This window comes from Trypanosoma melophagium (genome assembly GCF_022059095.1).
Source record: "Trypanosoma melophagium isolate St. Kilda chromosome Unknown ctg17segment0, whole genome shotgun sequence".
Taxonomy (NCBI): domain Eukaryota; phylum Euglenozoa; class Kinetoplastea; order Trypanosomatida; family Trypanosomatidae; genus Trypanosoma; species Trypanosoma melophagium.
The window spans coordinates 350458-369058 of NW_027125145.1; the positions used below are offsets into that span (position 1 = coordinate 350458).

At 42.3% G+C, this 18601-nt stretch overlaps 7 protein-coding genes across 7 annotated transcripts; all 7 read left to right on the plus strand.

The window, feature by feature from the left end:
- Window positions 1-29: 29 nt before the first annotated feature.
- On the plus strand, window positions 30-3221 carry LSM04_006571 (Kinesin motor domain; the record flags this gene model as incomplete). Its single annotated transcript, XM_067334399.1, has 1 exon — window positions 30-3221. The coding sequence occupies one exon, from the start codon at window positions 30-32 to the stop codon at window positions 3219-3221; it is 3192 nt and encodes a 1063-aa protein (XP_067193385.1).
- Window positions 3222-4305: 1084 nt separating this feature from the next.
- On the plus strand, window positions 4306-5241 carry LSM04_004323 (START domain; the record flags this gene model as incomplete). Its single annotated transcript, XM_067334400.1, has 1 exon — window positions 4306-5241. One exon carries the CDS (start codon window positions 4306-4308, stop codon window positions 5239-5241), a length of 936 nt encoding a protein of 311 aa, XP_067193333.1.
- A 787-nt stretch (window positions 5242-6028) lies between these two features.
- LSM04_000962 (uncharacterized protein) lies at window positions 6029-6907 on the plus strand (the record flags this gene model as incomplete). Its single annotated transcript, XM_067334401.1, has 1 exon — window positions 6029-6907. One exon carries the CDS (start codon window positions 6029-6031, stop codon window positions 6905-6907), a length of 879 nt encoding a protein of 292 aa, XP_067193267.1.
- Window positions 6908-7403: 496 nt separating this feature from the next.
- On the plus strand, window positions 7404-10040 carry LSM04_003463 (Leucine-rich repeat; the record flags this gene model as incomplete). Its single annotated transcript, XM_067334402.1, has 1 exon — window positions 7404-10040. One exon carries the CDS (start codon window positions 7404-7406, stop codon window positions 10038-10040), a length of 2637 nt encoding a protein of 878 aa, XP_067193321.1.
- A 592-nt stretch (window positions 10041-10632) lies between these two features.
- Window positions 10633-11208, plus strand: LSM04_009035 (Ribosomal protein L24e-related; the record flags this gene model as incomplete). Its single annotated transcript, XM_067334403.1, has 1 exon — window positions 10633-11208. One exon carries the CDS (start codon window positions 10633-10635, stop codon window positions 11206-11208), a length of 576 nt encoding a protein of 191 aa, XP_067193431.1.
- A 716-nt stretch (window positions 11209-11924) lies between these two features.
- Window positions 11925-15719, plus strand: LSM04_000691 (ATPase; the record flags this gene model as incomplete). Its single annotated transcript, XM_067334405.1, has 1 exon — window positions 11925-15719. One exon carries the CDS (start codon window positions 11925-11927, stop codon window positions 15717-15719), a length of 3795 nt encoding a protein of 1264 aa, XP_067193261.1.
- Window positions 15720-16088: 369 nt separating this feature from the next.
- Window positions 16089-17288, plus strand: LSM04_005937 (PUB domain; the record flags this gene model as incomplete). The annotated part of the gene is made up of 1 exon (XM_067334406.1): window positions 16089-17288. The coding sequence occupies one exon, from the start codon at window positions 16089-16091 to the stop codon at window positions 17286-17288; it is 1200 nt and encodes a 399-aa protein (XP_067193363.1).
- Window positions 17289-18601: the final 1313 nt, after the last annotated feature.

The following is an 18601-nucleotide window of genomic DNA, read 5'->3' on the forward strand; positions in this document are numbered from 1 at the left end:
CCAATATAAGGGGTGAAAATACATCACCAATGTCTGTTGATGGTGTTTTGAAACCAACGGCTACGGCAGCTTCTGAAAATGATAGTAGCTGTGGTGGTGATGGTGGTGATGCCGCTGCTGCTGCAGTTGCTACTCTTGTTACTACTCCTGTTAAAGATGGTGCCGTTCCCCTCAGTGAGGCGGATAAAGTACATGAGTATGATGTGCAGAATAAAGTTGGTGTTATTGTGCGTGTGCGTCCGCTCTCCACGGTGGAGAACGCTGATCCCTCTGTGAAGACCGTTGTAAATTGTCTCAAAGACAGCATAGTTGTTAACGGTGGAATGTTAGCTTCATCGCGTTACTTTGGGGCTCGCAATGCGTTGCCGCGACCGCAGCACTTTAAGGTGGATAAAGTGTTTCATCCACACTGTACACAGATTGAGGTGTACGGGGCATGTCGCAGTATTGTGAGTAGTGTTTTTGATGGCATCAGCGGTTCCATCCTTGCCTATGGCGCTACTGGTTCTGGCAAGACACACACAATGTTTGGCGGTAGTATGAGTGTGGCGGGTGTTGTCTATCAAGCTGTGCAAGACATTCTTGAGGCGAAGGAGCGTCTGGAGACTGAGGATGACAAAATCGTCACCATCCGCTGTACCTTTCTTGAGGTGTACAACGAGGAGGTGTTTGACCTTCTCGCCCCGTCAAGTCCACGTGGGAAGCGGACGGCGCTGAAGGTGCAGGATCTCGGCCACGATGACAATGCCACTGGTGAGGAGGGCGGCAGTGGAGGAGTAAACCCGGAGAGTCTCAATGTGAAGGGACTAACATACATTACTCCCGACACAGCAGAAGACTTTGCCAAGTGTGTAGAACAAGGACATACCAATCGTTTCGTGGCATCTACAAGCGCAAATGCCCAGTCAAGTCGTTCACATGCGATTCTTACAGTAGAAGTGAAGGTAAAAGATAGAGTGGATGCATCACTTGGTACAGTTGGGCGTATTCGTTTTTGTGATTTAGCAGGTTCTGAAAGAGCAGCAGGTACGACTAACTCTGGTATTCGTTTGCGTGAAGGTGGTAATATTAATCGTTCACTTTTAGCATTGGGAGCAGTTGTACAGGCTCTAGCGCAGCGTAAAAAACATAATAAAAAGGCAATTTATGTTCCCTATCGTGGTTCTAAATTGACCCGACTTCTGAGAGATTGTTTAGGTGGAAATTGTCGAACATTAATGTTATTTTGTGTTAGTCCTAGTAATGTACAATATGAGGAGACAGTTAATACAATGCTTTTTGCAATGCGTGCTAAAGAAATTCAGGTAGCAGCTAAACGTCATGAATTTCAAGTTGATTCAAAAGAAGTTGCAAAAAGTCAAGAAGCACTCATAGAGGATCTTCGCATGGAACTAGCGTTAGCAAGAGATGAACTTTTACGTATAAAGGGAGGTAATTTAACTGGTAGTATGGGTAGAGCTCCGTTTTCTATGCAATCTTCACAATTACCTCTAAATTCCCCATCTGTAGCACCTTTATCATCTAGAAAAGGTGATGTGGTACAAGTTTTATCGGCAGGTCCATTAACGTTTGATACGGAAGGACGTCCAGATTCATTAGAAGCTTCACCTGCACAGGTTCAACCATCGCATCGCTTGTCTTGCCGAATGTCAGTAATGAATGAAGGATCAGAAGCGTATACGGAGCTACAAAATAAACTAAAAACTTTTTCTGTGGCAAAGGAAACATTATATAGAGAGATGCGAGAAGCGCAACAGTCTAATAGTGAACTAGATATGCGATTAAGGCAACATAAATGGAAACTTGCCCGATTTTTATCTACTAGAAAACGAGGTAGTAACACTGAAGGGGATGGAGGAAAGGCTACACCTGTTGGGGTAGCAGGTTTAAGGCATGCGATTGAGCAAATGGAAGCAGAATCTGCAGCTCAAGGAGGGGAAATGGAACGATTATTAGCAAAAATGAATGCGACAGATCGCACTATAGCAAATATTCGTGGAGAATTACTACGGGAGAAACAACATCCACTCCTTGAACTTCTTTTAGATAATGTAAAACTTCGACAAAGTTGTACAGAAGCGGAGTGTCTCGCAGCACACTATCACCAAGAGTGTCGATCTAGTATGAACCGAGAAGGAGAATATGCACAGGCACTTGGTATTTGTGTTTCAGCTATAAGACATATGCTTCCCTTAGCTTGTAGTAATCCAGTTGCACGAGAAGAGGCTCAATTAGCTTTAATATTTGCTAATTTACCTTCTTTGTCTACACCAGACATGATCGCTGTTTTTGAGCGTTCCATGAATAGTGGCTCTACACCATCTACATGGGCACTGGAGTCATTCCGTTCAGCATCATCTGTAGTAAGTATGGAAGCACGTCTAGAACGTATTGTACGGGATCGTGCTGCTAGAAAAGACATGGCCGCTCGTCCCATTCCCCTGCGAACGTCAAGACGAAACCGAGTGAACATATCACGTAAAGATAAAGCATCTCGCACTAGTGATGTGAAGAGTAATATTGTGCCAATGGTCTCCAAAAAGACACGTACGGGTCCGGAGCCTTTCTTTTCGTCATATAGTACGTCGGGACTGCGGCAATTGGCGCCCAACGCGACTGCACTACTGAGGAAGTCGCCAGAGTCTAACGGCCTTCTTCGCCCTTCTGATGGAAAGAAAAGTGTCTCCTTCGCCCCAATGAAAAAAGGAAAAACTACTAATGGAGTGCCTTCACGTCATATGAATAATGTAGCTGCGGGTTCAGCTACCGCAGCGACGAAGGCGGCGATGAAAAGTGGTGGTATTAAGACTTCTGTCCCGCCAACTCCCTTTAGTCGATCCCACACTGCAAGTGAGGCTTCACATGAAGGTCGGCTTAAACATGGTAATTTAGCAGCACCCCTTGGGCATCGCGGTGCTACTCAGGAGCGGGAGAAAAAACCACGACAATCGCCCCCATCACGTGACTTTTTAAATACAAAGAAGGAAAATGGCGATGCAGTACAACAACGACGAAATCATGTTACATTTATTCAAAATGGTGGCGATTCCACTAGTGCTGCTGCTGTTGCTTCAGGTAAACCAAAGAAACGTCTACATAATGTGGATCTTGTGGAACGGTACGACAAACTTCTTAGTGAAGTGAGGCAGTGGCACCATGATGTTGGGAATGCTGCGTTACGAGGCAACCACGCAACACGAGGTTATGTTCGTACTCCTTAAATTGATCTGAATCATGTGTACCAATTTATTTATTACCATAGACTACTTGCCCAGGGTGTATCAATTAATTTAATATATATATGAACATATGGACTGTGTTATTCCTGCCCGAGCAATTAATATGTGTTTTCTTTTTTTTTTTCTCCCCATTTGTTCCTCTCGCTTTGCATGAAGGCTACCCGCCAACAATCTTTCCTTTGTTTTTCCCCATACCACTTTTTGTAAGAAATAACACGTGTGAATCATCTGCATGATTTTTTTCTCTTTTACTGTTCCTCTGCCTTATTTCTCGATTGTTTACTGTTTTTTTTTTCGTTTGTTCCTCCAAATGAGTGGGCACACGAGATGAAATTTTACCTTGTCTTGCGACGAGAGTGCGAGTTAAATTTTTATTCTTTCTCGTGAACTTCCTATACCTCGTTCAAATATGATTGGGACTTAAAATCATAAGGAAATGAATGACGATAACAGAGAGCAGATGTTCGATAAGACAAGAGTAAAAGAAGAGGATGCAGAGTGTTAGGAGTGGGGGAAAGAAAATGAGGAAAGTCACAATGGGTTTTTCTTTCTCTTATACTATGTGTGTGTGTTTGTTTGTTGGTTTTTCCTGTGTTGAGCCTCTTGGGCGTCTTTGTGAATGTTCTCATTTGTTGGGCAGCGGACTTTGTTGATCTTCGCTCCAGAGATTATTCTTCTATTTCAAATATTCCCATTTTTTTTTTTCGTTATTGTTGCTGCTGCACTTTATTCGGTCACAACGTGGAGAAATGCAAGTCATCCGATGCGTTTCTTTCTGCTTTCTTTCTTTCTTTCTTTCTTTCTTGTGGTGTTTGTCTGTTTTCTTTGGTGTGAATGTGGTGTTGCTAAAGGTCTCAAGAAGCAGAGGAAAGATAGTGAGGGTGGCGATTAAATTCAAAAAAGAAGAAAGAAAAAGAAACGGAGAGAGCAGCAAAGAGTATATCACAGAAAGTAAAAGCCTGCCCAACCCCATCGAAATTTGAAAGATAAAAAAAAGAACGTAATACACAAATATATATACGTATATTCAAGCAACAACAAATTTTAACTATATCAAGAAAATTTCATGTCTTCCCATAACAATGGCGTAATTGGCAGTGATGCCGGTAAATCAAGGGAAGACACGGTCGTGGCGTACCAAACACCTTTTCCCATCACTGGCCCGGAAGTGCAGCACGGCGGGCGTACGTATCGACTCGCAACAAAGCAAGATTGTCTGTCGTTCCGCAATTTTGCAGACTCATTGGATGACTTTAAATTACATTACAGCCGCGAGAATGAGGTGATCACGTGGAGTAAAAGGATTGTGGGAGAGCCGATGCACATCATTAAGGTATTTGGTGTTTTTCCAGATGTACAGCCTCTAACATTATATGATATGCTTCAAGATGCTGTGTTTCGCGAAGTCTGGGACAAATATCGTATCGATGCTTTCCGTATTGTAAAACTTGATGAAAATAATGATATTGGATATTATGCGGCTAAAAGTCCCATACCAGGAGTTGCAAACCGTGATTTTGTAAATCAACGTGCGTGGATTAACGCTGGAAATGATGAGTATGTTATTTTTAATACTTCCGTACCACATCGAGAGGTTCCACTGGATTACTTGAAGGCGAAAAAAATCAGCAGTGGGAGTGTTGTTCGTGGGATATCAAAGATCACGGGATATCTGGTACGGCCCTGGTCTGATGAAAAGGGAACAGAGGGTTCCTGTCTCACATATATCACACAATGTGATCCTGCCGGATGGATCCCATCGGCAGTGACAAATTTCATCAGCACCAATTTTGCACCTAATACTATTAAGTCAGTGAGAGAGGCCGCCAAACAGTTTAAAGAATGGCTTCCCAAACAGAAGGACTACGTCAAAGATTGGCCTGAAACAGCAGACCCATACGACGTGCCAGTTGAGCATTTAACAATTGAATTTGCAAAGGAAAAATGGGGACCCGGTGGCGACTCTGGAAAACGGAAAAAAGTGAAAAAATCTAAAGGTTAATAACGTTAAGATATATTTTGCTCAGAAGGATGGGAATGAAGAAGTGGGGGAAAAAAAGTAGAAAAGGCAGAAAAAGGGGTGCTATATTGGTGTGGGCTCCTCCATTGCAATCTTTTTTTAAACCGTAAGTACCACTGTACTGGGAGAATCACATTTTCATTTTTTTTTTTTTGTTGTTCTCATCAGCCTTTTGTCGTTACTAATATTTTTTGTACTTTTTTCGCATCATACACCCTTCTTTCGTTCTAGAATTCTGTGTATGTGTGATGGTGTCATATGTGCTTATTCTTTTTTTGTCTTCTTCCCGTGAGTTTATGTGTGGGTGTACTCTTTCGCTTACAAGAGTCTCTCTTTCGCACTTGCTGTCCGGTTTCCCATCTGTGACAACCATTTAAATGGGGATTTTTTTTTTTTTTAGGGGCAGCCATTGAAGCGAGTTATCAAATGATATTGTGTAAACATACTTGCTTTGGTTTAATGGCAAGCATATATTTCAATGTAGAAAGAATTCCCGAGGGGTAAAAGGAAAACGAAAGGTAGTGGGGACTGGGTGTGGATGAAGAAGGTCCAAGGAGGAAAAAGAATAACTTATCCAATATGGACTTTGTCAGAGAATTCTGTTATTCTTTTACTACTGTAATGATTCCCTTCTTTTTTTTTTTTATGTGCAACATTGTATTTGTGTGTGTGTCAGTATAAATATCTGTATTTGTATCCATGTCTGTGTGTATGTGTGCTTTCATCTATTCATTTTTCTGTGACATTACAGTTAGTGTATAATTGTTAGATGGAAGAGAAGGATGGGATGTCTTGCAAGACGCCACTTTCACCGACACCGCTGCGTCCAGATCGTGTTCCCTCATTACAGCACAGGGATATCAGTGCCACCGCTGCGGGGAGCTTAAGTAGAAGTGGCGACAGCAGCAATAATAATAATAATAATAATAATAATAATAATAATAATAATAATAATAATAATAATAAAAGAAACAGAATATTAAGTGCAAAAGTAGGTGGTGATTCACCCATCTGGGACTTCCAAGCGAATTGTATTGCGACATCAGCGCGAAGGGTACGAAAAGATAATGCAATGACAGGTATGACTGGGACGGTTTCATCACTTCGGCAACAGGCCCTGAGCATCGATAAGGACTCTTGTAGAACTACTACAGGGAAAGTAACGGCTTCCACGAGCAGTAGTAGGGGCAACAGCAATAATAACAATAGTGGTATTACAGAAAATAGAAGTTCATATCATAGCAGGGATCCAATATCCGAAAGTGAATATGCCGTAGAGAGAGATGAAAACCCCAGTTTACGATGCGCAGACGGAGATCTTTCTCCTTCTTTTTTAAAAGGACACCATTTGGAGCTACGACACGCTTCTCCATTGGTGCGAAGGAATGATTTCACTTTTGTTGTTGATATTCATGCAGAAGAGATGCGACGTTTAGAGCAGCAACACCGACGTTTATACCGTCGTGCTCTGTACGGGCTGCAGCAGACACACCCCGATCCCTGGTGCCGTTTGCAACCATCACTATACTACGATACTCAAATGCCAGAGTTAATTGCCTATGATAGGGATCTTATGTTTTCTCGTGTAAAGCGTGAAGTGAGGGATGCTGGTGTCATGTGGGTCTCGGCGAACAAAAGTATGATATAAATAATTGATAATGTATATATAATTTTAGATGAGATTAGTCACATTATTCTCTAGTTATTATTATCCAGAGACTGCCATATATGTATTCATATCTACTATGTATATGTGCTAATGTGTATTCTGGTTTAAGATAACTAGAGCCTTCTTCTTCAAGAATATTGCATATTTTAACAGAGAAGGAGAGAACGAAAAAAAAAAAAAACACAAACACATAGATCAATCTACCAAGTTGCGTGATGTAAATATTATAAAAGGTAAAGATGCTGCTTTTTGTTTGTTTGTTTGTTTGTTTGTTATCCTCTCCCTGTTTCTTTGTCCCATTGGGAGCTGCTGGCTCCTGCACATAACATCTAGAAGGTGAAAAGGACAGAAAGTAAAACCTCACCCACCAAAGAAAATACATACATACAAAGAAGAAAAAGAAAAACAAGAAAGAGAGAATAAGGCACAGAGGAAGTAAGAAGAGGGAAAATAAGACAGGAAAAGAAAAAAAAAAATGGGATTCAGCGATATCAACGTGTTTGTTTCCCCAACCCATGACTCCAAAGTGACCGGTGATGAAGGCCTCTACGCCGCTATTGAAGCCGCCCGATTGGCGCGTGCGTTACACGGTGCCACGATCCGTCCGCATGTGCGGGGAAACCCGGGGATTAATCCCAACAGTATTCCACTTGCTGAACCACCAAAGAAATGGGTGGTACCTTCACTTGGTGAATGTGCAGAGTATGAAGTAATGATGGCAGCTGTTGGTGGTGATAAGGCGGTAATGCAGTATCGTGAGCAGGTTGCCGTCGCTATACCAGATGATGGATACTTGGAAGAGTTACGTGCAGTTGTGTCGTATATTCATCATGTGAAACCTCATCCTGTTATGAATTTTGATGACGTGAAAAGACTAATACATTTAATGGATTTACCTGGCGCTAATGTCACCTGTCTTAACTTTGGTGACGGTGCTATTATGCCACATAACCACACAGATGCAATACCTGCAACCGTAATGGCAAGGATAGAAGATCTGAAAATGCGATTTCCACTCCCAACGCCAAAACCAAAAAAAATAGTGGATGACGATGATGATGAAGAAGAAGTTGAAGACGATGTTGATCTTAATACTAACGAAGAATTGAAGGTCTGGTGCCAGAGTCAACAGTTGGAGTATACAAATTACGATGATGCGCTGCGTTTGAGGGCGGCCTATGAACTGGATACATTTCGAAACATATGCAGTTTTCTTATGCAAGACAAGAAAGTTCGTGTTGTGCTTCTTGATCACAATCAATTGGGAATGCCTAATGAAGAGGATCATCTCTCCCTTGTTCCATTACGACTCCTTGCTAAGGTTATTGATGCAAATGAAACAATCAAAGTACTCGATCTAAGCAGTAATGAGTTAGGACCTCATGGTTTTGGTATTATTTGTAAGGCTATGACCAAAAACATTTCCATTGTTGCATTAGATCTAGCAAACAATCAATTGGGAATGCAAGTACCGGAGTTGGATGAGGATCCTGACCACACGGAAGAGGATCCCGTGTTTGGTGAGACATACAATGGACTGGAGGCGATCAGTGAGGTGCTGAAGAAGAACAAGTTCCTACGCTCTCTGCGGCTGGCCCATAATCAGATCCACAGTGGGGCGGAGGGGGAGGAGCCCCCAACAGTCAACCCGGCGGAAATGGACCCCGAGCAGGACGCCGCCACGCCGGACGTGGAGAGTTGGCAGGACCTCCCCCTCTGGCGCCTCGTCGCCCCCCTGCGGGAGTACCACCGCCTCACCGCCCTCGACCTCACCGGCAACGAACTCGGCCCGGAGGGGGCCCGCATGGTCGCCACCGCCCTCGCCGACAACCACTCCCTTCAGGTCCTCAACCTCACCGCCAACAACATCGGCTTCCGTGGACTGCACTACATAGCGAAGCTCCTGCTGCCATCTAAGCACAGCGTTCTACATACACTCATTTTAAGGCGAAATGAACTCGCCGGAAAGAAAACGAGTAGGTCACAGCAAAAAATGGCTTTAGCCGCCATGGAAGCAGTTGCACTAGCGTTAGAAAATAATAATAGACTTCGTCGATTATCAGTTGCAGGAAATTATTTGGGTCCTATTTTGTGTTCAGCTTTACTTCGTACTATTGGTACAGCATCTGCTTTGGAAGAATTAGATCTCGAAAGTAATGATGCTTGTGGAGAAGTTTCAGCAGCACATGATACAACAGCTCTGCGTTTTATCGCCGCAGCTCTCTATGGAACTGCTTTGTGTGGACGTCGTCCATCGTTAGCAGTACTTCGACTGGGTAGTAATAATATTCAATCAGCTGGGATGCAGGTCTTATTTCCATTTCCTGCTTCTATGCCAACATCTCTTCGTGAAGTTGATCTCAGTCGTAATAATATCTATAATGATCTTGACTCTGTGAATCATCTTTTGATTAGCTCACCTATATTGCATCGTCTTGTATTGGCATTTAATGGTATTACTGCAGCTCCTGCATTGTTGCATGGTATTGCTGCTAACACAGGATTGGCTGAACTTGATCTTTCCCATAACAAATTGGGTTCTCTAAAGGAGCAATATTGTTCTGATCCAACGGCACAAGTCACAGGTGTGGCAGATCTCCTACAAGTTTTAGTTAAACATCCATCACTTGAAAATATTGATCTTAGTTATAATGAGTTTCATGCTATACATGGTCAATTGTTGGCAGAGTTGTGCAATGAGAATAATACTCATCAAAAATTGCGTCGTCTTGACTTGAGTGGGAATCCGGAAATCAATCAACATGATGTAGAACAAATGGTGCGTTCACTTGCAAACAAAACTGGTATGGAAGCTTTCTATATTTCTACTCCATATCCAGCAAGAGCAAGTAGTAGTGGTGCAATACGTCCAGTTGGTCAAGATGCAGCAGCAGAATCTTTTGAAGAAGGACAACAGCAAGAGTCACTCTTAAAGGTTCTCTGGGAAACTGTAAAACAGAGTCCTTCACTCATTGACATCAACTGTGATCTACAGAAACGCATTATTCCAGAGGAGGACAGTCAAACTGTAGAGGGGGAGTTAATCGGAGAGATGAGACGGCGATTATTGCTAAATACTATTCTAGCACAAGCCAAGGATAGTACTATGTGAGGTTATTTTGAACACAGAGATAGTGTAGACCAGCATGGTGTAATTATTTCTATATTTGATGGTGTCTTTTTTTTTTTCTTGTAGTGGTTTTAAGTGGATTTATGTACGGAATCAGGAGGAATTGTGATGTGTGAATAAGGGCAAACACAAGTAAAAAAAAAAAGGAAGTACAAGGGGAGGATATCTCCCAAAGAAAAAGATGTAAACTGAGTTGTGTCAGGCAAATGGACTACTTTTCTTCCCTTGCTTGAAATAATGTGTGTGCTCTTTTTTTTTTTACGTCTCTCTGTGTGTGTTTCTCCGTTTGTTTCTGCCTTCTTTTTTTTTTTGCAAGAAAAAAACGAAGAGATTTCTGTGGTTTGATCTCTTATGTATCTAATGAGCGGAAAGACCGTATGGACTGGAACTATTTCTATACTTCTAAAAAAAATATAATAATAATAATAATAATAATAATAATAATAATAATAATAATAATTTTGTACATTCCTTCTTCTTTTTTGGATTCTTTTTTTTGTATATTTCATATTATTTTTTTTTTATTTGTTTTTGTTCTTGGGGATTACGTGAAAGAAAGTGGAATAGTGCAAAGATGAGGATTGAGCAGTGTTCTTTCTGCGGATCACCCATCTACCCTGGGCATGGTCAGATGTTCGTGCGCAATGATTGCAAGATATTCCGCTTTTGTGCCTCCAAGTGCCGTAAGAACTTTGGTATGAAACGCAATCCAATGAAACTGAAGTGGACCAAGACATTCCGAAAGGCGAATGGTAAAGAACTTGCAGTGGATAGCACAATGGATTTCGAGCAACGCCGACATGTTCCTGTTAAGTACAACCGTGAGTTACTGCATGATACACTCAAGGTGATGAAACGTGTGGAAAAGATCAAGGAGCAACGACAGGAGGCTATTTGGAATCACCGTATGGAGAAGGCACGTCTGCAGGAACGCCGCGATGCTGCTGTAGCGCTGAAGCACAACATTGACTGGATTGAGGATAGTGAAGTGAAACATAAGGCACGTGATGATCTTGTTGCTATTCAGCAGGAGACAGAAGTAAAGCGACAGCAGCGACGCGAAGCGGCCCGCAAACGTGCACAGAAGCGGCGTGAGGTTGAAAAGGCAGCAGGAGTTTCGCGTCTTTCTTCTGTTAAGAAGCGGCACTAAATGATGGAGAAAGAGAGAAAGTGTGAAAAAGAAAAAAGAAATGAGAGGAAAAAAAATACATATATATATATATATATATATGAATGAATGAACGGGAGAGGTGTAATTGAAGGATAGATATTTTTCCGTTCCCCACAACCACGTGTAATGAATACGAAAAAAAAAGTGAAGGAGGAAAGAAGTGGTACACAAGAGGTACAGTGTAATGCACACGTGCACGCAGAAGTAGATACATATGCAAAATTACATGTGTGTACAAACAGGAGGAGAATGAAAAAGAAGAATATCAACAACCACAGCAACAAACGCGATCCAAAAGGGGTCACGAGTCGAATAAGTAGTCAATAAAAGATGAAATGGTGAAAAAGTAAAAAAAAAACAAAAACAGCAGTACGTCTATACATCCTGGTTATTTCTTTATTATGGTCAAGATATGATTGATAAGAGCGCTGCTATTGGTGCTTTTTACCCATTTGCTTCCTTTTTTTTTTTGATTGTCCTGATTAGGCCAGGCATCGCTTCTTTTCCTTTTTTTTCTTCTTTAATGCGTTCGGACTCACAAACATATATATATATATATACTTTATTTAAAGGCGATACAGCGAGGGAAGGAAATCTTCCTTCCTCTGTTTGTGTGTGTGAGTGTGTGCGTTTATTTTTTTTTTTTCGGTGTTATAAAAAGTAAATATAGGAAAAGAAAGAAAGAGTATCTTCTGATGGTTGTGACTCGCTCCCAGACGAAGCAAAAAACAAACTCATACACCAAAGACGATCAGGACAACGGTGAGGGATCGTGTATGGCGTGTGATACGCCGCAAGAATCACCGCAAGAGCGATTAGGTCGTGGATGTCGTGTGCCTCGACCAGCTCGTGCTTCCTATGACTCCTTATATCTCGCTAAGGCGATGCTACCGGTGTCAAGGAGACGAGCCGAGTCTGGAGAAATACAAATTAATTCGCGCTATCCAGAACGAGATGCTGCCAAACGGGCTCTTGTAAAGATGAGTACTACACTACACTCACTGGATGAAGACTCCATGAAACTATTTGATGGGTTTCAAGAAGAAGCGGATGATAATGAAAAATGCAGCAGTGCAGATGAGGGTAGTCTCGCCGGTGTACCTTCTTCACAGTTACGTGGAAAAAGGCGTAATGTTAATCGATATAAAGTTGGAATACAGAAAAGATCTCGTGGATCATCTATAGATTCTTCCATTTCAAATGAATCACTGCGGGAGGCAACGCAAGGACTTGGTGAGGATAGTGGTGAACTTCTCATAGATCACTCTTCTTCAGCATCCTCTTCACCGAGATGTATGAGTGAGAATGAGGCCCGTCGCGTTTGTAAGAACGCTAAAGAGAGCACAGTAAAAAATGTTCCAATTAATCATTACCTTGACACTGTGATACAAGGTGCTGTTGATGAGAAAAAAACACTAAAAAGAAAAAATCAAAGTCATCGACGCCGTATGGAAGATGTTTTTCTTGGACTTAGCGACTACCACGGTGATACCAGAACTTCAGATAATAATAATAATAATAATAATAATAATAATAATAATAAGAATAAGAATAATAGTTATTATAATAATATTCAATCAAAGGAAGAGGCTCCTGTTGCTCTAGGTGATATAACTCCTTTACATATTGATACATCAGTTTCATTTGAAAAAGTTGGTGGTCTCCCTGGACATATTGTAATGTTACGTGAAATGGTGTTATTTCCTTTACTATATCCTGAAGTACTACAGGCGATGAATTTAACCCCTCCACGTGGAGTTCTCTTTGTTGGTCCTCCAGGTACAGGGAAGACACTCATGGCACGTGCTTTAGCGAATGAAGGTATACGTTGTGCGCATCGTAAGATTGCATTCTTTATGCGAAAGGGTGCTGATATTCTTTCTAAATGGGTCGGTGAAAGTGAACGACAGTTGAGTTTGCTTTTTGAAGAAGCTAAAAGACAACAACCTAGTATAATATTTTTTGATGAAATGGATGGTTTAGTTCCGGTTCGTCATGCTAAATCAGAACAATCACAAGCTGCTCTTGTCTCAACCCTTCTTGCTCTTATTGATGGTTTGGATGACAGAGGACAAGTTGTCGTGATTGGTGCTACCAACAGACCAGATACCATTGATCCAGCACTTCGTCGACCTGGTAGGTTTGATCGTGAACTTTACTTTCCTTTACCCGATGCTGCCGCACGTCGACATATTCTTACTATAGTAACACAGTCAATGTTACCAATGGATCATCCTGATCGAGAAAAAATATTAGAGGAACTCACCGCACGCTGTGAAGGATGGTCTGGAGCGGAAATTCAAGCATTATGCACAGAAGCCGGTCTTAATCGCTTGAGAAGATCTCTTCCACAAATTTACACCACCAGTAGAAAACTACAAATTCCTAAAAATGCTTTAACTATACAGAAGGAAGATTTCTTTATGGCTACGCATCGCATTAAGTCCTCAGTACGTCGTGGTGCTACTTCTATTGTAAATACTCTAGAAGAACATATTGAACATTTGCTTTATAGTACCCGAAATGAGATATTGTCATATGTGGCAACAGTATGGCCAAGTGCAGCTGCAGCCCTCACTCGAGAACGAAGAGACTGTAGTAACGCTATTGACGCCGTACGAGAATTAAGCTGTTTTCCAGTTCCACAAACTGCACATCCATCATTACTATTTCTTACACCTTCCTTAACAGATGGTAAATGGAGTAATGAAGAATGTGAGTTTGCTATAGAAAAAGTTTCTATAGCTATTCTTAAATCACTTCCATCGATACGTACTTTTACATTATACCTTCCTCATTTAGTTGTGGATCATGATAGTGCTGCAGTAATGGCCGCATCTACTGCTATAGGCACAAACTCTGGTAGTGAACCAACCAAAATGGAAGAATGCAGTGCTTCAGAAGGTACTAACTTTAATACGGGACACATTTATTCTTGTATCACCGCTTTGCAACAATCTTCTGGACCGTCACTAGTACTTTTGCAAGGGTTAGATATGTGGTTAAAAGCTTATGGTTTACCAACCAGTAATAGTGATAATTTAACTGAAGAAGAAACTGCTGAACGACAAAAAAATATGCAGGCTCTGTGCTACTATATCAATCTTCTCCGTAATTCAGATGTTCTCATATTAGTTCCTACACTTTACGCAGATGCTGGTAATACGTTTTTTGGTGGCAAATGCCTACACACTCAAATACGTAAGGCAGAATACATTATTCCGTGCAATCCTAAAAAGGGTGATTTACATCGTTTTTTAGAGTATGTATTTCATGTGGTTGATCTTGCTCTATCTCACTGTGTATATAATGGGTGGGAGGAATTGCCTGATGATTTGTCACCTCCACCACCTCCCTCTGTGGAACAGGTGCGTGCGGCCCGTCATAACGTAATTGATTTATGGCGTCGTGTGGAGTACCGTAGGCGACAATTGCGCTATATTTTGACAAAATGGGTAAGTCAATACATAAATTCTCGAAAATTTTCTTTATTTTTCAGTGCTGATCTTGATTTTACACCTGGCCATCACCTCTATGAAGAGTGGCAACAACATACAAATGGTCGTCGAATTGGTTTACATGATGTTATGGAAAAACTTGAAAATGAAGAGTATACGAGTCTCTCCCAGTATCATGATGATATTGACTTACTTGTGCAAAATGTCCGCACATTTTTTCGTACGCGTTCCTCAACAGACCAACGGTATCGTAGCCGTGTACTAGAACTTAAGGAAGCTACTGTACTAAATCTCTATAAAATCAATCGTAACGTTGTACAATTCTGCGAGGAACACAGAGATCTGGCAGAACCTGATATATCATCATCTTCTTCTTCTCAGGAGAGTTCAGGTAAGGTTATTAGAAAGACAAACACAATAATAAACACAACAGTGAAGCAGAATATTAATACAACACGCAGACGACCACCACGTCGATATTATGGGTCTCGTCGACGACGACGTCGCGTCACTCATACCTCTGTAACCAGTACAGTTGAAAAGTGTGAAATAAAAAAAGAGAAAGAGGAAGGAGATGAGCAGGAGCAGGAACATGATAGCATAAGTGAGGATGAGAAGGATGGGGTAACTTGTATTGGAACGTCTATTAATGAAGGAAAAAATGTAGACCCTATAATTTCTACAACTTCTATGGATGGTGTCAATAGCAGCGGTAGCAACAAAAATAAGAACAACAGTATTGAGATCATACCAAAGGAAAATGGTCTCTCGGAGATTGATTTCTGTGCGAGGGCGTTGAGTGGATATTCATTCTTTTCTCTTGACTGCGTCTTTAGGGCCGCAATGCCTTTGCTAGAGGCAGAAATTAGTAGACGGCTTAAACAACAAGAACAAGAAAAGCAACAAGATTGTGAACCTGCATCGTTTCTTGATGGGACGAACGTTGAGGGAAGCACCTCATTTTTTCAGCGAATGATTCATGAAGCAATACAAGAGACGCGTAAAGAAGCCAAGAAGGCTAGCCCTCAATAAGAGTGGGTCAGGGCAGGAATTGATAACAATCACTACTACATTAACGATTCGAGAGAGAGAGAGAGAGAGAGAGAGAATGGTCGAATGGATGAAACGAGAAGAAAATAATTAAAGAAAAAAGAAACAAACAAACAAGAGAAATTCTCTTTGGTTTCTTTTGTTTTGTATTCATTACCCTGCTTTTTCTCCATTCCTTCACTCTTTCGCACTGTTATAGTTGTCCTTGTTTTTTGTGTTGTTGTTTTTTTTTTTTTTCATGATACCTTTCCTTGGTAGTACTGTAGCATTTGATTACTCTCTACTTGAAGAGTGAGGGAAAGGGGGCGAAAAAGAAACGAGAGAAGAAATTTTATTTTTACAAGGCCCTGCATGTCATCCCTCTCTGAGGAGATCCTGAAACTCTCCGAGTTGTTTACCAATGGCATTCTTTCAGATGATGAGTTCAAAGCTGCTAAAGAGGCGGCAATCAAGCGCTACACTGTACCTTCAGCGCCTCTCTCTGAAGATGTGAAGGAGCAAGTTCCCTTCTCACATGTTAATATTAGTGAATTTGATGAAGATACTGCGGGACAGTCAAATCGTGAGAAAGCTTATGGCCTCATAGAGACTATTTTGCGCAACCTTCAGCTTTATCCAACAGAGCAGAAGTACAGGCGATTGCGTCTCAGGAACCCTACGTTGCAATCCCAGCTGTTTTCTGTTCCTGGAACTATGACATTTTTGGGATCGCTTGGATTTGTAGTGGAAAGAGATGAAGAAAAAGGAGAAGAAAACATGTGGCTTCCAGAGGTACCTCAGAAAAATTTCCTAAATGAGGCGTTGGATGCAATTAACTTCCTTAGGAGTCGTGACCGAGAAGCGCAGACCCACACAAGGGATTACATGCGACTCCGGCAGAACCTTAGTCTCGCGGTGCGCCGTGAACGGTGGGAGAGAGCTAAAGCTGTCGGTGAATTACGCGCCTACATTGTACAGGAATTTTGTGCAGACGACGCTGGTGATGGTCTTCATACCTCTGCGTCAAACTTGGAGAAACTTCTTGGCGTCCTGACCAATATACTAAATAACCCAACAGAGGGGAAGTACCGCAAACTCCGGCTTAGCAATAATACTGTTTACCGAGCTGTGGTGCAACAGCGCGGTGGACTAGAACTTCTTCTTGAATGTGCTGGGGCCGAATTGGTGGAAGAAGCTGGGGAGACATACCTTGTGTTCCGCGAGAACGCTGCGACACAAGCTGGGCTCGAGTCGGCCCTTCGGACGTTGGAGGACTCCCAGCGCGCGGTGCAACAAGCACGCGAAGACGCGAGTCGACGAGAACGGGAGGAGGCTTTGGAGATGATGCGGAAAGAAATGCGTCTAGCAAGACAGCAAGAGGGGCTGCAACACAGCCGTGTGGCTAAGGAAGGTTCGGAAGGAAAGCTAGAGCATCCAGACGGGGATGGAGGGCATCCGCCGAGACGTCGCGTTCCTATAGCGGAGGCGGTGCGGCACCTTATGGGAAGAGTGGGCGCCTCCGAAAGGTACGGGGAACAAGAGGAGGAGGGAGGAGGAGAAGAAAGGCAGTAGCTGCGAAAACGCTCTCGTGCACGTTGTCTTTTTTTTCCCGTTGCTTGGCATGTTTTTGTTAGTATTGTTATTATTTTTTTTTTTTTTTTTTTTTTTTTTTTTTTTTTTTTTTTTTTTTGAATTGTTATTTCACTTCGCCCTGTGTCGCCCCGGGGCCCTTCGTGAGAGAAGAGGGCGGGGAGGCGAGAAGGAAAAAAAGGCAGGAGGAGAAAACACGCCATTGCTGTTCTTTTTTGCTTTTTTTTTTATTTTGTTGCACATTTAAATTTCAAGGTTGTTTCCTCTTTCGCCGCTTTTTGTCGTTATTATTTTTTTCCCCATGTTCCACCGTTCGGGCCGAACCGTCGCCATTTTTTTTTTCTCTGCCGTTTCGCGCCGAGGGGGGTAGGGGAAGGAAAAAAGGGCGGGAGAAGAAGAAGGGTATGTTGGGGCCGTTGCGTCCCGGTGTTTGTTTCTTTTTCTTGGTTTTCGCCGGGAAACTTCGGGCAGCAGCGCCCAACCGCCCCCACCCAAACGCAACGAAGCGGCCGGTGCCGCGGCGGCGGGGTTTCGTGCTGGCTGCGTTTTTTTTTTTTCTTTTTTGCTTCTGGGGAACCGCCCGGGCGTCGGCGGTCGCCGGGGGTTTCCCCAGGAGCGGCGAGGCCCCTCTCTTCCTCCAGGGGGCCAAAAGGCTTGGGGGAAATTGGGCCCGGATAGGGGAAGAGCAAGGGGCAAACCCCCATGATATATACACCCTTCGGGGTTTCCCGCTAAGGGGCATCCCCCGCAAAACGAAAAACGCGCCTCTGCTGGGCGGGCGGGTTTCGTTGCTGCCGCCTCCTCCGGGTTTGCTCCTGCGGGGTGCTTCCCCGGCCTGCCCCCGCCGCCATGGGGAAGGGGACGGGGTTTCCATCAGAGAAAAATGGGGGATCGCGTGGTGTGTGGGGCCTCCCGTCACCTTGGGTGTCTGCGGGTGTGCGGTTTTTTTTTTTTATACGCAAGGTTCCGAAAAAAAAAATTGGAAAATAAAGGGGTAACACATGATATAGTGTTTTTCATAGGATTTGCTCTGATCTTGTTTTGTTCATTATTTTCATTGTTCTTGTTACTGTTGGTCGTATTCATTTCATGGCTATTGCCTTGTATTATAGCTAATATTATTTTGTTTTTTTTTTCCTTTTCTCTTCTTCTAATTGATATTGCTGTTATTTTTTTTTTGGGTTTTTTATTGCTGTTTATAATAATAATAATAATAATAATAATAATAATAATAATAATAATAATATCCATAATAAATTATTTTTAAGGTTTTAATATTTTTATATTATACAATA